At 37.9% G+C, this 27,111-nt stretch overlaps 2 protein-coding genes across 7 annotated transcripts; both read left to right on the top strand.

The window, feature by feature from the left end:
- The first annotated feature begins 589 nt into the window (after nt 1–589).
- LOC107680255 (CREB-regulated transcription coactivator 1-like) lies at nt 590–13,733 on the top strand. Of its 5 annotated transcripts, none has more exons than XM_016476068.1 (14): nt 590–770; nt 2,066–2,182; nt 2,491–2,628; nt 2,769–2,830; nt 3,332–3,426; nt 3,610–3,674; nt 3,755–3,798; nt 4,071–4,282; nt 5,613–5,749; nt 5,881–6,057; nt 7,379–7,483; nt 9,055–9,141; nt 11,301–11,481; nt 11,619–13,733. In XM_016476068.1, the coding sequence occupies exons 1-14, from the start codon at nt 645–647 to the stop codon at nt 11,822–11,824; spliced, it is 1,752 nt and encodes a 583-aa protein (XP_016331554.1). In that variant the 5' UTR covers nt 590–644; the 3' UTR covers nt 11,825–13,733. The 5 variants fall into 5 exon arrangements, with proteins under 5 accessions (XP_016331554.1, XP_016331555.1, XP_016331553.1 ...); XM_016476069.1 differs by having other exon boundaries at nt 3,589–3,674; nt 11,673–13,733; XM_016476067.1 differs by having other exon boundaries at nt 3,589–3,674.
- A 5,114-nt stretch (nt 13,734–18,847) lies between these two features.
- On the top strand, nt 18,848–25,168 carry LOC107680253 (mediator of RNA polymerase II transcription subunit 26-like). 2 transcript variants are annotated; one of them, XM_016476062.1, is made up of 3 exons: nt 18,848–19,242; nt 22,584–22,658; nt 23,161–25,168. In XM_016476062.1, the coding sequence occupies exons 1-3, from the start codon at nt 19,171–19,173 to the stop codon at nt 24,787–24,789; spliced, it is 1,776 nt and encodes a 591-aa protein (XP_016331548.1). In that variant the 5' UTR covers nt 18,848–19,170; the 3' UTR covers nt 24,790–25,168. The 2 variants fall into 2 exon arrangements, with proteins under 2 accessions (XP_016331548.1, XP_016331549.1); XM_016476063.1 differs by lacking the exon at nt 18,848–19,242 and adding an exon at nt 19,608–20,099.
- The last annotated feature ends 1,943 nt before the right edge of the window (nt 25,169–27,111 follow it).

The following is a 27,111-nucleotide window of genomic DNA, read 5'->3' as shown; positions in this document are numbered from 1 at the left end:
GGCAGGTTAGTCAAGCTCGCATCAGCTGACTCTCAGCTGATCCCCATCAACCTATGGGAATACGACACCTATCTAAGTATTCATATATAAGGTCCCGCAGTATTATCAGCAGTTTTCACATTGCTCAATAGCTAATTACCCTCCTCCATCCCCAACTCCTCCTCTGTCAGTCAGGATTCAGCCTTCTGATTCTCCTTTGAATCAGAATAATTCTAAAATGTGTACATAACATTATTGAACTTTAACGATATCTGCAATACATTTATGTTGGTTCTGTTCTGTTTACCCTGGGGTGGGGGTAAACAGAAAAGGGGGTAAAACTGTGTGCTAATTGTCAATCATCTTTGACGATAGTGGTCCTGACAGAACCATTGTGAATGGTGTATGCAAGCAATGTTAACAATGTTAAAAGGAAAAAGTGATAAAAAGTAGTTTTCTAACACAAAGAACCATTCTGAATCAAATTGTTAAATGTCTTACTCCCACAATCTTCATCCGTTCACATAATCCTCGAATCTCCGTACAACAGGGACTCGCGCGCTCCAGATGTGCGCGTTCACTACGCCCACGCGCACGGACGCGCGCACGCAGCAGCGAGCGTCTCATCGAGAACGAGCCAGAGCGGAGCCCAAGAGGAGCTAAACATGGCGACCTCGAATAATCCGCGCAAATTCAGCGAAAAGATCGCGTTACACAATCAGAAGCAAGCGGAAGAGACAGCTGCGTTCGAGGAGGTGATGAAAGACCTGAGTATTACTCGGGCGGCCCGTGTAAGTGTGTCTGTTTTCTCTCTTATCACAGCATTCATTAGCAGCCCGAGGTGCGGGGCTGAATTTGTGTTTATACGACACGCACTGAACCCGCCTGTCTGGACGTAAACAATAACAAACGCCCCTCTCCAGTGCGCGTTTATCTTTAGTGCTGATTAATAGATTGCCTTCCAATGGACGCCATTGAGATATTTGATAATAAACAGACGGTCACGACGAGGCCTTATAAAAGTTGCCGTGCACACAGCTGCAGTGTATGAGTGTGAATGGATTGAGCATGTGTATTTGACAGCCACATTACAGTCTCTCGACATTATAGCTGGACTGCAATCAAGGCCGTATCCAGTGCTGGACACATTTTAGCATCTAAACATTAATTTCAGGTGTCATTCGTTCTTGGAGGGTTAAACCTGAATGTTTGTATCGATGTTTACAAGCACTCAATGAATAATTAAGCCATTCACAACAATGTATTTACTCAGTTCAGCATTGTGCATTTATACCCAAAATAAGGACTCCAGCAAACTATGATGACAGGGTTGTGATTATACGGGCATTGCCTGCAGTGCTATACTAACATCCCAATCAAGATTCAGACTAAATACTACATTTCAGAGCTCACAAAAAAATAAAAAAAAATCTTTTTTTTTTTTTTTTTTTTCAGTCTGATCTTTGGAATTTTTTATTGCACTTCTCATGTTACTGCCTGCTTAGTATCAATCATTAGGCTGTACTCCTCATTTTTAAATCCCATTGGACAAAAGTGTTTGCTAAATTAATAAATGTAAAGTACTTGCTTTTGTAACTCTCAGTGATCATTTGTCACTTTTCCCGGTGTTTGAATCATCCATTTCTACCATTATATAAAATCTGTGGCATATTTATGGTAACATATGCCTGCCTAGTATGGTTTACTGACGCAGCTCTAATAAATAAGGAAATCCAAATTTTAACTACTTAGATTTTTGGTTATTTTCTAAAATTTGTATTGACATCAGATGTAACTAGAGAGAGAGAGAGCTGGAATAAAAAGTAGCTAAAATAAACTGGGCTGCTTGTTTAGGACTTTTATTTGAAGATTTTGAAGTTTACACCTTTACCTTCCCATTCATACCAAGGACAATAACAATAAAGTTTTAATAATAGTTCTAATTATTTGAGAAAAGTGAAGTCCAAATAACAGCTATAATGATAACAAAACAGAGGGATGTTATAGCTGGAATCACGGAAGCCCTTTTGGGTAATTTTACATATATAATGTCTGACAATTTTATTGATTGTTGTTTTTCATGCAGTTACAGTTACAGAACACTCAGTATTTACAGCTTGGTCAGAACCGAGGACAGTACTATGGCGGCTCTTTGCCAAATGTCAATCAGATTGGAAACACCACTATTGACCTTCCCTTTCAGGTGAGGAGCACTTTGACAGGTGAAATTAAGTAAGAATAGATAATAGGGCTGCACGATAAATCGCATGCGATATTTAATGCGCATCTTGTCAGTAAAGCCAGTTCTGTAATCAGCGGTAAATCTCCATCACGTGCGTGCTTTCACATGGAGCAGCATTTACTACACAGAGCCGTTGTTCACTGACAAGCTGCGCAAAACCACGTTCATATATGCATTAAATATCGCATGTGATTTATCGTGCAGCCCTAATAGATATGTGGAATGTAAGTTTTGTACTGACATCTTCAAGTTTGTTGGTTTTTTATCAGACGCCTTTTCAGAATTCAGGATTGGACACAAGTAGAACAACTCGTCACCATGGGCTGGTGGACAGGGTCTACCGGGACAGGAATCGCATCACGTCGCCACACCGCAGACCTCTCTCTGTGGACAAACATGGCCGTCAAATATCCTTAATGTGTCTACTCATGAAGGCAGACAGAATTATTGCACCGTTTTGGTCTGCATGGCAAACGAAAGCATATTTGTTCAAATGTCTGCGATTTACCTATTCTGACATTATGAAGTCTTTAATGTTGAATCTCACATTGATAGCTGTCCGTATGCCTCTGTGTATCTGTCACCCCCACCTGATACCAGCTGGAGGAGGTGAGAGTTTATACTCACAGTCTGCTTGCATGTGCTAAAGACTGTACATATGTGCAGGAGTAGTAGCTGTTGAAATTGCATGTCAATAAATATTCTTCATAACTATATCAAATGTTAAACTGAAAGTAGTCATTGTAATGTTGAAACTTGTAAGATGTTTAATTATATATTGTGTATTATCATTTATTTTTGCATTTGATGCTATGGCAATAAAACATGTAAATCATCTTCTTAAAATGAAAGAGCATACACAAGATGCAAGATGTTTTTACAGTTAAAGATTTGATGGTAACGTTTTCTAAGATGTCTTGCTAAGTTGTAGTTTGCTTATTTAATGTCAGTAATTATATATCATTTCTTTATATCCTTTTACCACTCTACCCTGCTTTTGTGGTACAATATAAACTTGTAATTTTAGTGAGGGGAGACTATTACCTAATGTGATCAGGCATGCTTTATGCTGTTATATAATTCTTTAATTTCTTTGTGCTTGTTCTGTAGGACCAACTCAGACTCTGCCCTGCACCAGAGCACTTTTAACCCAAACCCACAAGATGCATTTGCAGGAGGATCTCAAGATTTGCAGCCAAAACAAGGTTGATGCAATGTTTATTTAATTTTTATTTTATTGCTTTATGATTTATTAAATGCTCTCATCGATAAACTAATCCTAGGTTAAATGTTGCAGTGAACTATATCCTGTCAGATTTTTCCTACACTTGTTTCAGTGTATGATTTCATCCCTCTCTATGTACTAGTTCTTCTTCTCACTATGCCAGGAACAGGGGAATCTGAGAGTGACATGGACAAAGAAGGTCAAAAGCAGATATGGGATCACAAAAAGGTACATTTAGAAATAGATTTCTTTGATATGAATTTCATGGGATCCTTTATCAACAAAGTATTTCTCTTTTTTTTTCATAGACTACTTCAACAAGGCCCAAGTCAAACAAAATACCTGGAATCAAGTAAGTGTGGTTTCACTGGATTTTCTTATTGACGCAGATAGTGTAAAGTAGAGGGTAGGTGAATGGAAGGACCATGCAGCAGTTATCATTTGGAGACTGAAGAGTCAAGGTCATTCGAGCAAACTATTATCCCAACTTAATAGCCATCTAGTCATATCTGCTCCTTTGTAACAGCCTTGATTTATCACATCATAATCAGCACAGTGGGCTTTTTCTGTTGACATATCTATTTATCCCGGTTCCTTCTAACATCCCTCATGTCATTTCCCCAGCATATTTCCATCTCCAGATCAGGAAATGACTACATCTCTAATCCCAGTGGCACACAACACGGGTGGCTCTCTGCCAGACCTGACCAACATCCAGATTCCCCCTCCTCTCCCCACACCTCTGGACCCTGATGACTCTTCTTCCTCTCTCAGTACCTCCAACAGCACTGGCAACCTGGCCAACACTCACATGGGCCTCACTTCTGCCAGCCAAGGTGATTCTCTCAAGCATATACATTAGGACAGTGGTTCTCAATCTTTTCGACACCAAGGCCCTCCATGTAGGTTAACAGGTTTCCACTGTTACATCTGCTGCAATGACAAGTTTTAAAAAGAGTGTCCATAGATATAACTAACTAAAATAATTATAATTAAAATGATCATTTATAAGTTTAAGAATTACAGGAATTTTAAGAGCTGTATGCTCTTCGGGGATCCCACTCTTTTCTACCAAGGAATTTACATGACTTTTCTACTTTCAAGGTCATATTTATTTCTATAACACATTTAGAACAACCTCGATGGACCAAAGTGTTGTACATAATACACGAACAGTTAAAAATAAGTTAAAAGCACAAGAAAAAGATGGGTTTTTAGCATTGTTTGAACTCAGACACCGTGGGAGCGGCTCTAACAGGTAATGGTGTAAGCAATCTAGTGGGATTATGAATAAGGATTACATTTGAGAGGTATTTAGGGGCTAAATTTTAAGGGCTTTATAAACAAATAGCATATTTTTAAAAATCGATGTGGTATTGAGCTGGTAACCAACGCAGAGAGCGTAATATGATCCCATTTACTGCCCATCAGCAAACGAGCAGCCACATTTTGGACCATTTGAAGATGGGAAATGGAAGAGAGAGGCAACCCATAAAACAAGAAATTAAAATAATAAAGCCATGACAAGATAAAAACATGAATAACAATTTCAAAATCAATTTACGTTATCTTGAGGCCCCCTTTTAAATTTGCCGAGGCAACCTAGTGGACCCCATCCCTCTGTTTGAGATCCACTGTTTTAGGATATGTGTGTAAAGATGTACTGTGCTGTTACTGTCATAACACTCTGATTATGAACTTTGGACAGTTGTGGGTAAAATAAGCCCAAATATTGTATTATATATGTATTAGAAGCCACTTTTTTTCTCCCTCTGGTTAAAACCATCTAATAAATCTGTCTGCGAGCATCTAATAGTTCATCAGATTTGATATCATCAAATCACACTCATTGAAATTAGGATGCTATTTATTTAGCAGCTGGGTAGGGTTGCCCCGGCTATTACATAAATTGGAATGTAAAATCCACACTAGAGGCTTAGTATCTACTAGCTGGTTTGTAACTAACTCTGTACTAAATTTGAGTTGTTAGTGGGTTGTAAGGTTTGTGTTGAAGAGCCGCTAACAAAATCATTTAATAAGTGTGTGTACGAGTGTAAATATCAACATTATCATATATGTCTAAAGGATTGAAGTCTATCAGGTAAAACAAGAGCTTGTTGATACAGTTCAGTCAATCTGCTACTTTATTCCACCCATTACTCTCAGCCCAGCCCACAGTGACAGTGAGCATTCAGCGCCGGCATGAGAATGTAGTTCCTCTGATCCTCAACACAGACTCCCAGCAGCACCCGAGTTTTCAGCAGCTGTCGCCCACCCTCTCTCCTCCGCTTTCTATAGCACAGGTAACATTGCTCTCATTCCTCCAGCTGCTGACGAGGACTGATTTGAGCTGGTGTTACAGAAGGAAAATTAAATGTTAATCTAATCACTCAGATGCTAATAGAGCATCTCAATCTGGATCTGTGTTGAATAGGCAGTGACGATAGACGCCATGTCGCTGGAGCAACAGTTGGCTCAGTATGCTTTCTTCAGTCAGCCGTCCACACAGACACAGGGGGTCGGTGGGCTTCCTCAGCTCCAGCAGAACACCCAGCTGCCACCTGTCTCATGCAGCCAGACACAAACCTCTGTGGGCATTGATATTAACACGGTAAGATCACATTTTAATGCTTAATACCGCCATAGGTCCACAGTGGATTTCTAAATCTTGGGTGTGTATGGTCTGTCAATCAGATCATACAGGGCACTAAAAGGTTTAATTATATTGAAAATGATAACAAATACTGTACCAGTCAAATGTTTGGACATACCTACTCGTACACAAATGTAGAAAATAGCAATAATGAGTATGTAGTGGGGAAAAAAAAAATATTTAGCTTTTTTTTTTAAGTCACCTCCCTTTCCCTCTGCACCCTCTGTTTTTCTTATAACTTAAACAGTTTTGGAGTTTAGATGTTTGCCATGTACTCAGAGTGAAGTAATTAAAAAAGGATTGTGACATTATTTATCACAACATTGTTAAAAAGGAAACAGGTAATTGTGAGATAGCTAAAGTTTTAAATTAAATGGGAATCTCACAATGTTTTTGTTTTTTCTCACAATGACTTGTTTTATTTTTAATAATGGGTAAATTAAGAAATGTGTGATAAGAAAGTCACAGTTGCGAGATTTGACCTTAATACTTTCTGGTCCATCTTCATTCTGAAGTTTGGGGTCAGTAATAAGAAATGAATTTATAAATTGATCAAAATTTGCCATTACAGGAATAAATGGCATTTTAAAATATACTGAAATAGAATATATTTATTAATTATTTAATTGTAATATTATTTAATATAAATACAAATATATATATTTGTATAAAATATAAATGGTAATATTATTTCACAATATTAAAATTGTTATTGTATTTTGATCAAATAAATGCAGCCTTGGTGAGCAAAAGAGACTTCTATTTGGAAACGTGCCATTTTTACCTACCCCAAACCTTTAAATGCTAGTGTATGTAGACAAACTTTAAATTATCTATCAATTTAATTTCAAGCATGTATGGATAGGTCTTTAGATCAAACGGATTTTAAAATCATAAAAAACACAATTCAAACATGTCCAGACATTGGACTGGTAGTGTAAGTAATGAATTTTAACAAGCAGTGTTCTTTCTTTCTCAGTCAAGTTCTCAGCTTGTTCTGTTTTTAACACCTCCTCAGTCTTGACAGAATGAAGAAATCTGGAATTCATGCTTACCAAGAAAAGACGGAAAAATATATATATTTCCATTTATAAAGAATCAGTATAATAACAAAGTAATTTAGCTGATGTCCTAGTAAAAATGTCCTGGCTGCAGAGTTTACATGACAGAGTAAGCAGAGACATTGTGAATTGTTACTTGAGAGCCACAGGCCTTTTACCCTGAGTCAGAGGTCCCCTATAGGGGCTCTGCTGGTCTAACTTGGTGTTGTCCCATATAGGCTGCTTCCCTCCAGCAGTACCGCTGTAGGGTGGGGTCTTCGGCCAATCAGTCTCCAACTTCTCCGGTCTCCAATCAAGGCTTCTCTCCGGGGGGCTCGCCTCAAGTAAGGGCGAATCCAGCAGCTTCCTCCTGTAGTTTGTTTTGTTTGGAGCCGATCTGGAGCCTGTCCCTTTAGCTGCTCTGTGTGTCCTAGTCCAGTCGTGTCTCCCAGTCTCTCTGATCCTGGCTGCTTCGCTGTGTGTCTGAGCACCACTTACTCATTCTGTGTATCATGTTGATTAGCGATATAGGCCAATTTTAATGTATGCCATACTCAAAGTGCCATTGCTGTTTCACCGGATCATGTGCATATTGTGCATTTTGAGCAAAATTGATGGTTGTGTCAGTATGACAAAAATAATTGTCCTTTGAAAATTTGTCATTATTGTAAATAAATGTAAATGCTTTGAACCATGAAATAATTATAGATTTTGATAGTAAAGTTTAGAAATGAGAAAAAAAGCAAACATATTCACTATGATCTACCAGCCAATTCAAGTGCTATATATATATATATATACATATAATTATTGTTTTGGAGCAGGAATATTAAAAAAATGCTGCTTCAGCCAAAAACCTTCCTAACGATTCATAGAAGAGTCATTTTTCAGAGTGCAGACCTCTCCTTGTGTTTGTGAAAAAAGAAAGAAAATGTTTTAAAAAATACAGTCTTTTGTTAAAATGTACAAGTAAATTACTTTATAGTTCAATAATGGCTCAGCAATCTAAACATCATAAATGTTGTAAATTAATATTGTACTATAAACACGTTATATAACACACCTAAAATGCAACACTGAATTTTATAAAATATGTAACATGGGATCTCTGCTCTGTCTTTATCCAATAATGGGCCTGAAAAAGGTTAGATATCCTGTGCTAGTTGATATTATCACACAGAATTATATAGTCTTATAGAAAAAAATATATTCTTTTAGTCGCTTTGCCTTTGGCCAGGGGTGTCCAATCCTGCTTCTGGAGGGCCAACGTCCTGTAGAGTTTAATTCCAACACACTTGCCTGGAAGTTTATAGTCAGTCTGAAGACCTTTATTAGCTGATTCAGGCATGTTTAATTGGGGTTGGAGCTAAATTTTGCAGGACAGTGGCCCTCCAGGAACAGGTTTGGACACCCCTGTCTTTGCTGCTGCTCCACTCACTGCTGCGATGGATGCCACAGTCTGTATGTGGCACGTTTTCTTTTAGCATAAAAAAAAAAAAATCACAGATTTTTGCTTTGTAAGGATTCTGTTAAAAATCCAGATGAAAAGTTTTAGTGCAGGAATAATGTTGTGCAACTCCTTCCTCTTGGTCTCTAAAAGCCATTTTGTATAATTTCTGAGATATTTAGACTTAGGTTTTTGTTCATCTGTTGCTTTAGCAAAGTGTTACGTTCCTGTAGTGTACACATGCAACATATTTTTGTGTTTGAAATGAGCCAAGATGTCTTCATGTCAAACATGGTGATACAGAATTAGTGTTGTCATCTTGAATCATGAATTGTGACACGGAAGTTTTCATGGATTTAGATCCTTTCATAGGCTAAGTACATTGTTTTAGGGCCTTTTGTGAGTGATTTGTAGTGATTATCTTTAGTGTCTTTGTGTATGGTTATTTGTAATGTGTTCTTGTTTTAGCACTCATCCATTTTCGGAAGTGTCTTTGGTGATGCCTTTTACGACCAGCAGTTGTCCCCTCGGCAGACCAGCGCTTTGTCTCAGCAGGTGAGCTCATTATGTCCGCGGTATAAATAGCTAGAATTGTAGCCTACCTTAACTGCTGTAGCTCAAATGGAAGTTTTTAAGCCACTGGTCATGTAAATATAAAATTGTAGTGCAGTTCTATCTGTTCATCTAAATATGTGAAGAGCAAACTTGTCCAGAAACAATTAATTCCTTGCTCCTTACATGTACAAGCCACTAGAGGGCAGCTGAAAGCTTTAAGGTGTCAGGTGAAGGGTTTTCTGTCAACTATTCTTCAATAGTGGCACAGTAGGAAGAGCGCATGCTTACAACACAAAAGAGCTGTACAGGGAAATAGATCTGAATCCGCCCTGCGTCATGGTACAGTCCCAAATCCCCCTTCACGTTCCTGTCTAATATTCTGTTTAATATAACAAATGCATGCTTTACCTGCCATTAGTTTTTTAAATGTACTATTTCACTATTAAATGTCACTTTTAATTTTATTTAAATTTCCACTCAACAGTCTATCCTCAGACAATAGCTCAATACTTTCATATCGATGACAACATATTGTAATTTATATAATATTGTATATTATAATAAGACAGAATATAAATAAATATATTCAAAAGAAAAATTACTGCTGGGTCATTCTGAGTCAAATCAACCAAATTTCAGAAACTTCCCAGGCTCAATTTTTTTACTTTGATAATATTTTTTCTGAAGAAAGACAAACATGCAAAGTAATGAAAGCCAAAATATTAAATGTCATGGATGAATATTTGCTGAGTAAGCCACTATTTTGTAGAGAGGGGTCAAAATGGCAATTTTCACCTGAGATTCCGAGCCAAATTTCAGGGGGGTAAAAATGATGGCAGCATCATAATGTTATTATTACACAGAGATTGGTAGGTCTGTTAGTAAAATGTGTTGACTTTAGCAATATTTGTTGCATTATGTGCTAATGGTGACCATTCAAAAATGGGGAATAAGCACTTTTCAAGTTTTTCTCCAAAGTTTGCCTGTAACTCAGGAAGTATTAAAGATATCTTAATGCCCTTTTAGATATTGGGTCTAAACAAACTTTCCTTTTGGCATCTTCATTTTTAAGGCCCTGTATGGTTCAGTTCCAGAGATATTGCAATTTCAGTATGGCTCGAGGAGTAAATCGTTAAATTGAATACATTTTCAATTTTGTAGAGAGGGGTCAAAATGGCAATTTTCACCTGAGATTCCGAGCCAAATTTCAGGGGGGTAAAAATGATGGCAGCATCATAATGTTATTATTACACAGAGATTGGTAGGTCTGTTAGTAAAATGTGTTGACTTTAGCAATATTTGTTGCATTATGTGCTAATGGTGACCATTCAAAAATGGGGAATAAGCACTTTTCAAGTTTTTCTCCAAAGTTTGCCTGTAACTCAGGAAGTATTAAAGATATCTTAATGCCCTTTTAGATATTGGGTCTTAACAAACTTGCCTTTTGGCATCTCCATTTTTAAGGCCCTATATGGTTCAGTAGAGATATTGGAATTTCAGTATGGCTCCAGGAGTAAATCGTTAAAATTGTACACATTTTCAGTGGTCAAAAACCAAATGTGGGTCACTTTGCATAAATATGATACTACTTTTAAGAAATATTAAAGATATCACAATATGACTTTAGATTCTAGTTCTTAATAAACTTTTCTTCTTTTCTTTTGGAATCTTCATTTTCAAGGCCCTGTATCATTCAGTCCCAGAGATATGGGGACGCTCCATATTCAGATTGTTGAATATTACCCATTTTCAGTGGTCGAAAACTATATGTTGGTCACTTTGTATACAGTCAATACTTATTTTATTTAAAGAACGATGTCTGAAGAATAAATAATGTTGAAATTAGAACTCTTTCAAAACAATATGCATATTACAGTTTCTTTGATGAATAGAAAGTTCAAAAGAACGGCAAAAGAATGTCTTTAATTCAATGCATCCTTGCTGAATAAAATGATAAATTTCTTTAAATAAAATAAAATAAGTAAATTGTACTACATGTGTGATTATATGCTAAATTTGGTTTTGGTTTGTGTATCCAATGACGAGGACCGTATTTAAATTTTTTATTTAACCGAAGAAAATTATTTTTTTTCCTTGGATTGACTCTGTCAACCTTCGTCAATTAACCTATAGTCATTGAAATCGTTTTGATTCTTTAGCTGGAGCAGTTCAACATGATTGAGAATTCCATCGGCTCAAGCAGTCTGTACACTGAGGGATCCACTCTAAACTACTCTCAAGCTGCGATGCTCAACCTCACCGGGAGCCACGGCAACATGCAGGACGCGCAGCAGCTAGGCTACAGCAGCCATGGGAACATCCCCAACATCATTCTCACAGGTATTTCACCTGCCCAGTTAGATATTGCATAATATTGCATGTACCTTTGATGTACGTGTGCTGACAATGCTGCCGTGAAGCCTGGCTTCAAAAAGGTCCCTCTAAAAGTTTAGCATATTATATTACTCATCTTTCAGTTACAGGAGAGTCTCCCTCGAGCCTATACAAAGAGTTGTCCAACTTTCTGACAGGTGATGTGAGCTTTGACGCAGATTCACAGTTTCCTCTGGATGAGCTGAAAATCGATCCGCTGACGCTGGATGGCCTGCACATGCTCAACGATCCAGACATGGTTCTGGCTGATCCCGCCACAGAAGATGCTTTCCGGATGGACAGGCTGTAATCTTTAGGTATACGATGTTCATTTGTCCTTTTTTGAGATCAGTGTGATTAAGTGGGAGAGAAGCAGCATGTCTGGGGGACACTTGACCCTGTTTCTCAAAGCCCATCCTCTGGGAAGATATTGCTGAGAATGTTGCCACAGCATGCTAGGGGAAAAATGGAAAAACAGTGCTGCCACATCTAATGAATCAACCTTTTGAGCAAGCAGCCCATCGTTTCTTAGGATAATACACTCGCACCTCAGCAATTGTGGTTCCTTTAGCTCTATAGAGTGAATGTGACACTACATAAGATCCCTCAATGTTCAAGCATGCGTTCTTCCATTTCATTTCCTGTAGAAGCCTCTCCTCCTCCTTCTGATGCCTGCCATACATGCCTGTTACTTTCCTTTTTTCTTTAAATATAAATATTTAGTTATGCACTTTTATACATGCATATGCCACAAAAAAACATAGTTTATGATCTGTTTTTAATTTATTTTCCTATACAAATATTTCTTGCTTGTAAGAACATTGTTAAAAAGGAGTGTTATACCTCCCCTATTTAAGGGCAGTTTTCATGCACCTGCAACACGTTTATCTTTACACATCAACACTAATGTACTTCAGTGCAGTCTGAACATATGATTGTAATGTTTAATAGATGTCTAGTTTTGTCACGTTGTGCTCAGATAGTGGTACAGTGCTAATGTGGCTCAAGATGATCAAATTCATCTGGTTGAAAAGTGTACAACTGGAAATCTTAATATCAGAAGACACATTTACACATTTAATGGGATTATTCACCAAAAAATGAAAGTTCTGTGATCATTTGCTCACTCTCGTGTTGTTTCAAACCTGTATGACTTTCGTCTGTGGAAAAAAGTATTTTTAAGAATAGTGGCGTAGCGCATATCTGTGAACCCCCCCTGCAAAAAATGAGATTGGACCCCTCCCACCAGCAATGATGTCATGAATCAAAATGTATTGTGCACCTGCTGCAACATACTCTTTCTCTCCCATTTACTGATTTAACAGTAATGAATGTGGTGAATTATCATTGCATCGATGCATTTGACATTGTTAAATAACATGCATATTTGATATAGCTTTTTAGTCAGCCTGAAATCCCTGCAGGAATAACAATTTTGTCTATGCACGTAGAGGCAAAAGTGCAAATAGTAGGAGAATCCTTCAACAAAAATAATAATACACAAACATCTGTTATAAGCCCCGGTCTACATATTTTATACAGTATACAGTAAGCACAATAAAATTTAAGTTCAAATGCTGGCCTAGATCAGCATCGCTAATTGTAGAAAGGAAATTATACAAGCAAAATTCATGTCTTGCAGTAAGAAAATGACCAGTAAAAAGTCTAGGAGAAAAACATACATTAAAGAATAACTCTGTACTTTAGGATATATGCTGCATTTTGTGAATTTTTTTTTTTACTTTTTAGGGGCACAAAGTCTTTCACTGCAGCTTTAATGTCGATGTTGCGAGCTCGGGCATTCTCAGTAGTCAGAAGAGATAAACTGGACAGTCTTTCTTGTAACATTGTGTTCCGGAGAAAGTCTTGATCACTTTCAATTTCGAGAACGAACAATAGCAGTTGTATGGCAAAGTCTGGTGACAAGCTGTCAGTGTACTGAACCGCTAAAGCATTTGCCATTTGAAACCGGTTATTGTCAGAGAAGGACCAGGGCACAGAAAGTGTTTTTTTTTTTTTTTTTTTTGTGTCATCAAAGTAGCTATACTGAATTTGGTCTTTTAATGTGTTAATGCATTAAGCCACATTAAGCGTAATGTGCTTCATGTAGTAACATCTACATTAATTTTATTTAAAAAATCTTATAACATTATACATATATTAGGTTACACCAACAAACCTAAATGTAAGGGTAAGAACAGGTAGAAATAGCTCTTTAACATAATTACATGTTACCACTTTTTACAGTGGGAGGTAAATGCTTAACATAAAACTTTGCGCGTTGCGTTCATATTCTGAGCTCTTCTGCAGAGTTTGATCTTTTAATATCACTAATGCATAGCCACATTAAGCATAAAAAATCCACTGCGATAACGTTGCGGCTGTCTTAGAAGTATAGTGTTTATGACAAGTGGAATGTGAGAAAAAATTGATTTTCCCTTGTTGTTGTTTTGGATTAGAACATTATTAAGCCACGTTAAGAGTTTTTCACACACTTTTCTACTCCACTGCACTACCTTTGTGCTTGCGTCTCACATCTTTTGAAGTGTCTCGAGTATGACACGGCATTGTAAAAACGTGGCGCTCAAGTCAAAAGTTTAAAAGTTTGAAAGTCTTGTGTTTTTCAAAGCAAAAACACGTTCTGTGAATGCCTTTTAGAAAAGAAAAAAGGCAGGGGTGTCCTGTACGCCACTGTGTAAGAACTGTTTTTGTCCATACATTGAAAGTCAGTGGAGTCCAAAACAAAACATTTGGACCCCATTGACTTTCATTGTTTTGAAAAAAAAGAGGAATTTTTTCAAAATATTTGCGTTCCACAAAACAAAAAAAAAGCCGTACAGGTTTGGAACGACATGAGAGCGAGTAAATGATGACCGAACTTTTTAATATTGGGCGAACTATTCCTTTCAAATGTGCAACATATGCACATAAACAATGTAAAAGGCCTTGCAATTTGTTATGTATTAGGAAAGAAATCTTTTCATGCCAGTGATATGGTGGTGTTTTAAATCAACAGAATTATATATTAAATGTACAGTATGTAATGTTATAGTATGGCCTATAATCTCAGCCATGGTAACTGGTACAGTCAAAATGATGCTGCCAAGTTTAGCATTACTTGTTAGTTACTAGTTTACTCTAAAAGAAACATGAAGACAGTATGTGATCATGATGATCATTTGCATATATGTATCAGAACTATTCACTGTGATAACCAGATTCTGCCTTACGCTGAAGATGCAGTTTTTGTCCGTTTTGTTCTCTGTAGCTGAAGGTGTTTTCCGGTACTGTAAAAGTTGCTGTAACTCACAAGGTTGTCCTGGCGCACTGTTCTCATTCGTCTTCTGGTGGCTTTGTGATATCATATGCCCAAATGGGGAGGTTTACTACTCTTTTTAAATCCTGTCACTTTCATCTTTTTCATAAACAATATGGAACTGTATGTTTTTACATTTTAAAATGCTTGAAGTGGACGCTATACTGTCCCTCCGTTCAGGGGTTTCACACTTTACCCAGTCTCATGGTTTAAACACACAGATCTGTGTTCATCATCAAGTGTGCTCCTGTTTACAAAATTGAAAACGTAAATATGATATTAATGTTTAAATTATTGAAATGCTGAATATATACAAAAGATATTTTACGAAACGTTATTATCAGTGTAAAATTTCTCTACGTACAAGGGGATAATCGGATTTGGATTAATATCTATGCAAAGCATATTCAAACATACTAGATCACAAAAACAAAAAAACAAAAACTAAAGAAAAGGCTCAAACAGATGTACGGCTTTTACAGCATCTGTGGGTTCTGAGTCCGTGCAGCTGAATTTTACTCGTTACATGGATTGCTTTGTCTGTTGTCAGCAAAAAGGGAAAGAACGAGAAGCAGTTAATGCATGAAAACCGTTTCGATTGTCCGTAAGGGATTCCTCTTGTAAGGGATCTGATTGCACCGTGTACATTTCCTGTATAAAAAAAGCATGACCTACATGTGCTTTGTCTCTGACAACTGTTTTCATGAGGATTATGCTTCATGTGTTCAAGATGTAAAATAACTGATGGGAAGTATGTGTCAGGTAATCATTTACTGTTATATTCTTTTACTTGACTGCCTCATTGAAAAGAACAGCGTTGCTGAAACCAGAATGTATTTCATCATTTTTATGTAGGACCAAACATATTACTGAAACTAGCATTATTTTTGTTACTGTGATGTTTGTGTACCTTTCCATGTGTTTAATAGCTGCCCTCCGTGTTGTTGTGGCGTCTCCATTTCATTCGCAGGAGGCTGCATTGTACAGAAACTCATAGCTATTGAGCTGTGAGCGGTTTTTGTTTTTTATTTTGCATGTCTGACCATCACAAGTATTGGTGATTGATGAGCTGTGCACTTTTATCTCTCTGATATTTTATTTTACATCTCTATATATGTGTTCTGCATTTGTGAAATTACTACATGAAATCACTTCCTACATTTACTTAGCACTTTAATCGATACCCAATCCATTTCCCCCCCATTTGTTTTCACCTCTCTGAGTGACTGTTAAGTGCACTGGGTCTATTTCCCCCTCTGTTTGGCCGAATTTGCCTTCTACTCTAAGACAAGTATTTTTGAAAAGGAAAAAAAGTATCTGTTGCCTATTTATTATTTTTTACTTGGTCAATGCAAAACAAAACAAAAAAACTTTATGTAGAGTTAGGAAAAAGTTTGAAAGTTCCCCGATATTACCGAAATGCATTCAAGAAGGCAGGTTACCTTTCTGCATCTCAATTCACCGTAGACCATTTGACCTTTTATAAAGCTTCATCTTTGGATCATAGTGTATCATTACCATGAATTGAACCAATCCAGAACATATCTGGTCCAGCAAGGAGAGCATGCAGACAAGACAAAGTCCTTCATCATTGTAACCCATAAATTATTCAGTATCTAATGTATGCGAAATAATATCTTCTTATGTCTTTGTTTTGTAGTATTTGCAGTAGAACTGTTAGTTTCTGGCCGATATTCTTTTATTTTGCGTTTTGTGTGTGTGTGTGTGTGTGTGTGTGTGCATTGGGAATTTGATGTTTAAGTACTGTAAAAGTTGTCTTCACATGCTCAAGGTCTGTTTGCTGCAGTGTGTTGTAGATTTGTGATTTCTTTGCAGTGGTTGCTTTATCCACTCAGTTCCTAGATTTCCAGATATCTAACTTGGCCAGTTTTCTTTCATTCAAGAATGTTTTCATAAGTGTCCTAATAATGCAGAAAAATGAAATGTATTTATTTTGCAGGATACAATCTAAAAACGTAAGTCGTGTTTTCATTTCGTTAACTTGTATATCTGAAGCAATGTTTAAAAAAAAAAGTCTGTTCAACATAATATAATGATGTGAACAGAAATATGAAATATGCTGAGTATTCTAAAAGATTGGGATGTATTGTTTTTTAAATACCTCATTTCCATATAATTCTCACCAGTGATTAACACACTTTAAATTTAAAATTGTTTCTATATGTCCCAAACAGGAATAGGTTTTTAATTGTGCAGATGCTTATTTTTGAGTGTGCCAATAGATTTTTAACCACCTTTAACCTATTCAAAACAGTTTGTTTTTTGTGGCCTAATCATAGTTGATTTTCTTTCTATTAATTTCCAGATCAGTCATTTGCCAAAACGACCAGTTCATAGGGCCAGAAAAATAATAGTGCAGAAAGTTTGCTTGTATACTTTACATGCATTTTCTATATAATTGACAAGCCATTGAAAAAACAACGTTTGTTGTTTGTAAAAAAATTTTTTTAATTGAAATCATGCTTCAGCTACAGACTGCTACTGTTATGTATTCAATATAAAGATGCTCTTGAGTAATTGTCATTTTGCCACAGTGACTACCTAGTGTCTTTGTTGACCAACGGTAGGAATTTACTTTCGTATTTTAGGACAGCTGTATTTAAATACAAAGCAGTTATGTACCTTGATGTATAAACTCTCCCAGGGCCAACCATTTACATGAGACTCTATATGTCTTCAGCCTTCAACACTGAAAACCTGCTTTATATTGGGAGAACTTTCGCTGCATGGTACTGAATATTAAAATACCCGCAAGTCTCGATGTGATGTCCTGCTTTTTCGCAGTTATCAAGCTCTGAGTATATCTGAACTCTCTGCTAGTGCATTACTAAAACTTTTGCAACTGGAAATATCATTTTTGACGAAGTGGTTTTGTATCTTTCTTTTTTCTTTATGTACAATGCAACCCAGTGGATCTGAAACGTATACATGACAAAACTTTAAAATACTCTATAGTATGTGCATTTAATGAATGTGAACTGTCTCGGTGGTTCATATATATACAAAGGCAGCTAATTTCTATTTTTTCAATGTATGATAATTCAGATGTTGCACATACATTTAAATGCAAAGTTCAGACATTAATCTTAATTTTTTTGCAACAAGACATAACTATACTCACCAAATATGCAAACCTAGCTTTCAGGAACATAGATCTGCAGCTTTGTGGTTTGGTTTATCTGACCCTTTAAAACAAAAGGAAAATATGTTCCTATTACTACACGTTTTCTATGAAATATAGAAAACAAAATAATAATAAAAAAAGAATAGAAAACATTGTGGGCTTTGTAAGTGTGCTACTTATTTAAAACAAAATGTTATCAAGCTTAAATTCCATTGTTCTTACTGTATTTTTCTGTGTGGAAGCTTAAGTCTTTGTACCTTCGCATTAATATTTGTTTATTGAATTGAATAAAATGTTAAAAAGCATATTTGTTTGTATTATTTTCCTCTGTGCTCAAAAATATTAAGATATACGATTAAGAGAAGCTAGATCTGAGCTTATAACTATTTTATAATTATAGACTCCATACATGTAATATTGCAAAGAATTGCAATGTGATTGTTATAGAGAATAGATTCATAAAGAGAAAAGTAAATATATTTGCTAACAGTAATTGATAAATGTTTTCGATAGCCATAGGACACAAAAATAAAAATCTAATATGCAATTATTAATAGACCTCTATTATTAGGGAAAGTTCCATATACATTAAATAAATGGTCTTAATAATTTGCATTAATTTTCTTCAATATGTTGATCGCTTAGTGCAGTGACATCCTTTTCCTCATTCATATCTTTCTCTAGAACCTAATATGTTTATGGTTTGTATAATTTGTAACATGTTTATTGTGTATTATGGACATTTATCATGGTGCTGATTATATCATGTGCATATATTTAATATATTAAAAACTTCCAACATATTCGTTAAAAATGGTAAGTACTGTGTTTTTTGTCATATTCTAACCGTCTGGGTTCTGCGTCAGTGTCTGGCTGAGTTGATTCGAACCTGCGTGATGGCGTCACGCGGCGTCGCGCTCTCCCATAATGCAGCGGGCCTGAGGTTTTGATCCAGTGGAGTTCATGAGATCGGTGAGAGCGTTCGACGCAATGAGGCGGAGAGACACGACAACCGTCGAATCTTCATCTCCCAACTGAACACACATACACCATTTCTCAAGCCAACAATCACATCAGAAACATGTGGTTCCGCCACTTCTCAATCCTCCCGAGAGGTCTGTGAGTTCCTGCAATCCATTAAGCCCTTGAATCCGGAGGATTTTTCCCCCGTCGGCCGATTCGCACCGAGCAGGCAATGACAACGGCCTCCGCAACCCCGCAGCAGATGAGAGACCGGCTGCTGCAGGCCATCGATAGCCAGAGCAATGTGAGTAACCCGCTCACTCTCCTGCCGACCAAAGCTCACTTTCCCCGACACGACACAGTTAGAGCCTTATTTCGACCCGCCAAACGCCGTGTCGAGCGTCTGAATGTGTGGCAGAGCAGATGTGGAGCTCCCTTTAGCAGTTCGCTAACTGACGGGAGCCACATTTAACGTTACCCCTCGCGCTACGCTAATGGAACAACCGGACAGGCGGGATACAATCCTGCCTTCAAACATAAGCATGCATCGTGAGCTTTTATTAAAGCGGCCATCTCGATTTAATGTGCATGTTGCGATCAGACACAGATGACATGTTGCGGGAAGCCTGTCGTCCGCTAGCTGTTTCATGTCACGCTATCTGCTATTGAGCTTTGGAGCAGATTTAAAGAATTCTCTGCTCGTTTATCGCTTTTTGTAAGTTTAACAGTATCGCTAATGTCGCCAGTGAACACTGTCTGTTGTTTCCGGCTTATACACGGCATATCTTGGCTAATATGAGCTCGGTATATGTGGTTAGCTGACACAGTGGCATTAGCAAAGCGCTAGCAGACGAATTCATGCTGAGAGCATTGAGTTAGCTTGATTCTGTATCACCAAGAGAGATGAAACCTTTGTCGATGCCTTCAAACAGTCGTAGATGTGTGGTCTTGGCTGTCCCGAATGTGTGTGAACTAACCTGAGCACACAGCTGGTAGCTGTTCCGGCTACGTTGCCGTGCTAACTGGGGACGCAGAGCTAACCAACTGTCTGACTGGAAAATGTGACAGCCACATCTAATCTTGTACTAGGCTAACAATTGCTATCACAATAATATTCCCAACTTTAAGGTTCTAGCGAGTGTCTTCACCGGAGACTTTATGGTAAGTAAAAAGTGGTCGGGTTTTATTTAACTCTTACAAGATGTTTGATTCTGAGTACATTTCATACACACATTGACTATTTATGTAGTCTGTTGGGTGTTTGGCTATGGATGCCCATACAACGTTTATTGCGTTGTTACTAGTCTCTTGGGGTTAAATTGGTAAGGTTAGGAGGGTCGGAATGCTGCCCTGGAGTAAATAGGTTAAACTTGTTGTCTATTGATTGAAGTGTTCAGTTTCTGCTTCCGCAGATTAAAAGTTGTGCAGACTTTTTCCACTCTCACTGACTGTGAATGAGAGGTGAGATGTCTATGATGCACCAAATTGTAACTGATAAACTTCAGTGTATCACATTTGTTTTAATATTCTATATCTGACACTTACAAAATAGTGTGGAAACAAATTTGCTTGTGTGCCAAGTGTCAGTGTGTTTTGATTTGATTTTCTTTATATTAGACATTGAGCAACTTCATGTGATTTTCTTTATAGCTAAAGGCTGGAATGCACTAAACTTCTTTACAAAATTGGTACAGATTTTAAAACTCTAGGTATCATACACTTGTTGTCTTTGTAAAAGGTTACAGAATAAAATGGTCACGGTTTTCCCCTCAGATGGCGTTCCCCCTGGGGTAAATAGTGGGGAGGGGGGGATCGCGTTAACCCTGGAACTAAAAAAACAACCCACAACAGAGTAAAAGTAGCCCAATTCTGTAGAAAAACCAAGGACTTGGCAACACTGTGTACTGACCCGGAAAAGCATCCACCTGAGCTGACGTCATTCACCACCATTGCTTTTTCAATGATGTACGACTAGGGCTGGGGGATGTGGCCAAAAAATGATCAGGATAAAGTTTTTCATATCAGTCTATCAATAATTACCGCAATAAATTTCAAATCTTTAATTCTTTCAAGTTTAAAGGCATATTTTTGTTCCTAAGTGAAAGACTGTTAATTGTGGTTTTAATCTACTGTTTATGGTCAGAACATGACAAACACTTCATGTTTTTGAATTCTTTGCACTTTTCCAGTCATTTTTTCTTAAAATAATTATCTTAATAGAAAAATTAATTTCTGCATGTTCTAATGAGTGATATTGTTTTAAATCATGAATCAGGTTTCTGTTGCCTGACTTTGATGACGTGTCTCTTCAGCACAGTTTGCAGTGCAGGCTGCAATATTAATATAGTAATAGCTTGAGTTATTATGCAGATGTAAATTTATGTTCATTATCAAAAACAGTAACATCTGTAAAAATTGTAACAACCTCATTTTTATATGGTGAAATGTAATTATTCTTACTGTTTGAGTTTTATTTAAATTAACCATTCCATAGTAGCATACATTTAGATCATCATAACCACAGTTAAAACCACACATATAGCACCTCAACACCATGGTAAAAATGTAACTATATGGTTTCTAAGTATTTGTATGAAAATCAGTCTAAATACATTTAGTGTAAATGCACAAACACTATAGCTTAATAACAAACTAATTATATTCCATTACTCAATACATTTAATTAATGTCTACATTAATTATATAATACAATTCGATATGAATATCCCACATTTTTATCCTATGAATATCCTGCTTTAAATCACAGAGTCATTTGTGTTCTTCACTGAATTCAAGCGCTTTTTAGTGGTCGCGTGAACACATCTGCTCTAGTAAGCTCACACTGCGCTGCCTTTTAAACTTTGAGCCGAGCGGATAAATGGTCCATGTGGCACGGTTCAAATGTTTTGTTCCACTTTTGACACATAAACATTAAATCAGACATTTATTGAACTTTTATTTATTTTATCGAGGAAAATTGTATCGCAATTATCGTTATCGCCCAGCCCTATACAGGACATTTGTCCACTTACATGGCAGATGCGATGCAAATGCACATATCCGATTCCTATCAGATTTATTACCACACATGAATAAGGCCTGAAACCAATCTGAGAATATCGGAATCCATGTGCTTTTTTCCTGCTTACGCGTTAATGGGTCATATCCAATGTGTGCCACATGGGAAGAAAAATTGATCACTTGATCTATGCAATGTAAATGCGGTCTAAACGACTGTGGGTCGTTCCGAAATTCACGCAGAAACATGCACGTCATTGCTAGAAGACGCATGACAAATGAAAATGTATTCTAAAATCTTCTCAAACTGGATGGAATCATAGTCTGACGCTAAAAAATCGGAGTCTGCGCTTGTCATAAACTGATTTTTCTGTGAAATGTGTCAAAATCTGGAGACTGACTAACTTTCAGCGACTAGCGTTGACTTCATACAGCAGATTGGAGAAAAATTCTAGCAAAAGTTATTGTGTATTCCAGCCTTAGGTTTGAACACTTCCTGCCTTTAGAATATGATTCCAACATTCTTCTATACCCATTATCTTGGACAACATTTCATAGTATGTGTCATATCAGGCTTATGTTAAACTGTCTGTCTTCCTGTCTTAAAATGTCTGTCTTCCTGAACAGATCTGTAACATGGTTGCAGTTCTTGATGTTATCACCAGTTTGGAGAAATACCCTATCACCAAAGAAGCACTTGAGGTTTGTAAAGATGTACACTAATCATCTGTAATATAATATTAATCTGCCTAAGATATGACATATCAAATACTCTTTCCGGGTCCAAGTCAGCACTATATTTCAAGCATGAATACTATCCTTTTACGCTAAGCTTTTAAAAACTCAGGGTGTACACTATTGTTTCTATGCTCACAATTTCCCAGACGACAATGTTTTAATGATTCAGAAAATATAAGTCACTGTCTGGCTAACTGAGATTTTGGTATGAAGATAAAGTAAGGATAATGATTTTTCGGTAGTAGTACAGCACACACCATGAGTATATATTAGCACCGTTTGATAGAGCGTTTGGACCGGAAATGTCGCTTGACGTTAGATTAACAAACAGATAATATCTTGTCTATCATTACTCTTCATTAACACTGCATGGTATTAATTTGACAGAAAAATACTTTTTGTGAAGACTTGATATGACTTATAATATGCAATTTTGAGACTTTTCTCTGTTTCCTTTTCAATGCAGGAAACCCGCTTGGGAAAGCTGATTAACGATGTGAGAAAGAAAACAAAGGATGAGGACCTTGCCAAACGTGCCAAGAAACTCCTGCGGAACTGGCAGAAGCTGATTGAGCCCGGCCAAAGTGACACTCCGGTGAGAGGAGTGCCAAATGTTCCGGGTTCTGCCAATGGCGGTGCTCATCCCTGCCGGACAGACACGCCTCCAGCGGTCCCCCCTCCAAGCAAGGTTGCTCCTGAGCTCAAAACCAGGAATGACATCCATAACACATACTCCCCAAAGGCAGAGAAATCCAGCAGCCGAAAGCGGCGGGGGGAGCAAAGGGATAGTCCGCATCTGCCGGCCAAAATGACAAAGGCATCCTTTTACGAGCCAATGTATTCCTCTTCCCCACCATCAAATGGAATTAGGGGGAGCCCCGATCCACTCCCGGATAAAGATGATGATGTACCATCTGACAGAATCCGCATGGAACACCTTGAGAATGACAGGCACAACAAAATCCCTGTCAACGCTGTGAAGCCTCATCCGAGCTCTCCGGGGCTTACCAAACTACCTAGCACTTCCTCCTTACTCAAAACGTCAGTGTTACAGCAGCAGGCGAGAATGGATGGAGGTGGGCAGCATCAGCCCAAAAGCCCTCGGTACTCCTCGAGTCCACGCAGCATAATGCATGAGACGATGGCAAAGAGGTCTTCAGCATATGCACCAAAAGGGATTCTCTCGAGCCCGTCACAGAATTCAGCCCAAGTGCCCTCGCCTTTGCCCACACTGCAGCCTTTAATGTCACCGGCCCAGGTGTGCATCGGCGATGGTCCGTCATCTGTGGGGCTGGAAGGCTCGATGCACTTGCACAGATCTACGGATACACTCTTCCAGCCCCCACACAGCACTGCGACACTGGAGCCGCTCTCTGGCTCCCCGCTCTCCACACATGGCTTGGAGGGCATGGAGACTAAGGGGGAGCGGGGTAGAGCGACCTCCAACTCGGAAGGCAAAAAGCGGAAGAAATACAGACCCAGAGACTACACAGTAAATCTTCAGGGGCAGTCTGCGGAGGACAGGACCAAACCCGTGCGGTTAAAAGAGCGTAGGTTGACGTTCGACCCGGTGACCGGACAGATTAAGCCCCTCACTCCAAAAGAATCCCACCACGAGGCAGAGTGCCAAGGCCCGCCAATCGCAGAGCCTTCGGTGAGGACTGAGATGCCTCAGCAAAAGACACCTACGTCGGTTCCCAACCCCTTTCAACAGACAAACTGGAAAGAGCTGTCCAGAAATGAAATAATTCAATCGTACCTTAACCTTCAGAGCAATGTCCTCACATCCTCTGGAGCACAGACCCACGGGGCGCACTTTTTCATGACTGAATATTTGAAGCGAGAGGAACACGACGTCAAAGAGACCCAAAAAATGCATGTTTTAGTACCGAGCAGCTCCCCGACAGAACTACCCGGGGTGACTCGGGACGTAACGAACGAGGACCTTCTCAGAATACATAAGGAACACTGGCCGGGGGTGAACGGTTGTTATGACACCAAGGGAGCCTGGTTTGATTGGACAGAGTGTATATCGTTGGATCTTCATGACGATGAGAGTAAATTGAACATCCTGCCATATGTTTGCCTAGACTGAGAGAACAGGGCTTGGAAAAGTTTTCAATGTTCCCACTGTGAGTCGTAGGAGATCGAACCGACTCTCCTTGTCACTCTGTACTAGGTTCATCTTACAGGTGTAAAGAACGAACCAACGGCGGTTGTTCCGAGTTCAGTTTTCCACAAGAAGGAGCTGAAGTGATGTCCTGTTTGTGATGTGCTGCTACCAACAAGAATTTGCAAACAAGGGTTGTATATAATGGCTCGCAGGGATTTAACTGGGCCAGTTCTTGCACAACGTGTGAATAGGAGGGTCTGAGCAAGCATTGAGCAGTACAGATATGTTTAAAAGCAAGTCGAGAACATTTTTTGGCAGTTACAAAAAGCTTTATGTGACAAAGAATAAATTATAAAAGTTTCTTATCATGTATGCATCTATTTATTTGACCATTTTTGTTTCTTAGCAGAAGGTTATCCACTAAGATGTGCAGATATGTTTGAGGCTTTTCTGTTCGCATCAACAATTGTCCCCTTATTTGTGCTGTACATGAGGCATATATAAATACATTTTTTCCCACAGCGGCTCTCACGTACGTGTGCTAATTGCAGTAGATACCGACATTCCATTCCGAACTGAACGTCATTTCTCGCTTAACATTTCTTTCTCGATTTATTTAATATACGTGATTTTCATATGAGAGAAAAGCAATCTATTTTTAGATGTTAAAACAATATTTTAAACGAATCTGTTTGCCTAGATAATTGTCAAAAGAAAAATATGGATAAATGTCAAAAAAAGAGAAAGTATTCATGTGCTAGAAGAAAACACAGTGAATGGCCACAGAGGGTGCTACTTTTCATCTTCAAACTGTGAGGACAGGAAAGCAGGAAAATGTTAATATGCTGGAAATATACTTGTTACCATTCCTTTAGATATTGTTTGCCTTACTGAAACCATTCAACAATGACTTTCTTATTTGAAGAGCCTTAGTGAATGTATGGCATTTAGACTTTTGTTTAGGTGGTACAGAAGGAAACACCTGCATCTGCCATATGGTCTTTTTTTTCTCAAATGGACGTATTGTGCTATAAATGTGTCCATAAATATGGGCGTTATCCTGCTTGTCTGTACATAGTTCTTGCAATCCATGTAAAACCTTTCGAAGTCTTTTCCTTTTTTTTTTTTGTCTTTTTTCTTTTTCTTTTTTTTTAAAGTGGGACTGTAATGAATTTGGGAGGAAACAAAGCATTTAGAATGGAAGACCCAATCGTTTGTGTTGCTGTTCACAGGCGTCTATAGACCTAGATTGATAGGTTGTGGTCCTGTTATTCATTCAGTGTTTTCAGTTTGACATTGATCGTGTTTTTTTTTTTTTTTTCATTCAATATTTTTTTTAATGCCTTGCCATTGTTTTGAAGACAAACGTCTTGTGAAGGGGTGAAACCAATTTGCTGCCGACTTGCAAACACTGTGTGCTCTGCTACCTTCATCCTACCAATGTGCCTTTGATGTAAAAAGTTTGGAAAGGCTTCCGCTAGCTTCACTTGGTTTCAAAAGTACAGCATAAGTTTTTTTTAAAACCATGTCAGATAGTCCAGGGATATGCATTGTTTTTGAAGCAAAGGCCATCTAAGAGCTCAACACTTGGTTAGGGTATTGCAAATATAATTTGCAATTTATAACTAGAGGAGAGACTTCTTTGATCATTTTTGATCAGTATATTTGTTCAGTGTTTAACATCACTCGTTTGTTTGAAAAAAATAAAATGATCAAAACTCTTTGCTTCATGGAACCCTTTCTTCCATCAAGGTTATTTGTCCCAAACCTACATGACTGACATGTTCATGAGAGGAATATCTGTCATTTAATATTTCTGTTCCTTTTCAGGAAAATATTTGTCATGCTAAATGAATCAATAGTAAATACCAAAATGTGTTGTAATGTACTATTCAAGTGTAATTGCTGTAGTCTATTTGCTTGTTTGATGTGTCATGGAAACCCCCTTTAACTGAAGCAAACCAGAAACTTTAACCAAAAGTGGTTGCAGTATAAACCTACTCAGCCTGTCTTAAAGGGATAGTTCACTGAAAATGAAAATTCTTTAGTTTACACCCTTCACGTCATTCTAAACCTGTATAGTTTACTTTCTTCAGCTGAACTCGACAGAAGATTTTGAAGAATGTTTCGGCTTATTTTCAGTTAGCTTTATTCAGCTTAAGTCAATGTGGTTCAAAGCAACACTGGACTCCATTCAACAGCTTAACACAGAACATGTTTTTGCTGTGAAAAATGAACATGTCTGACTGTTATGCTTATGCATTTTGCACCACCTCGTATTTAGCATTACGTCACTTGCTCACC

Source organism: Sinocyclocheilus anshuiensis, unplaced genomic scaffold (genome assembly GCF_001515605.1).
Source record: "Sinocyclocheilus anshuiensis isolate Anshui unplaced genomic scaffold, SAMN03320099.WGS_v1.1 scaffold821, whole genome shotgun sequence".
NCBI classification, from domain to species: domain Eukaryota; kingdom Metazoa; phylum Chordata; class Actinopteri; order Cypriniformes; family Cyprinidae; genus Sinocyclocheilus; species Sinocyclocheilus anshuiensis.
Note: the sequence above shows the minus strand (reverse complement) of the source record. Positions and strands in the feature narration are given on the sequence as shown.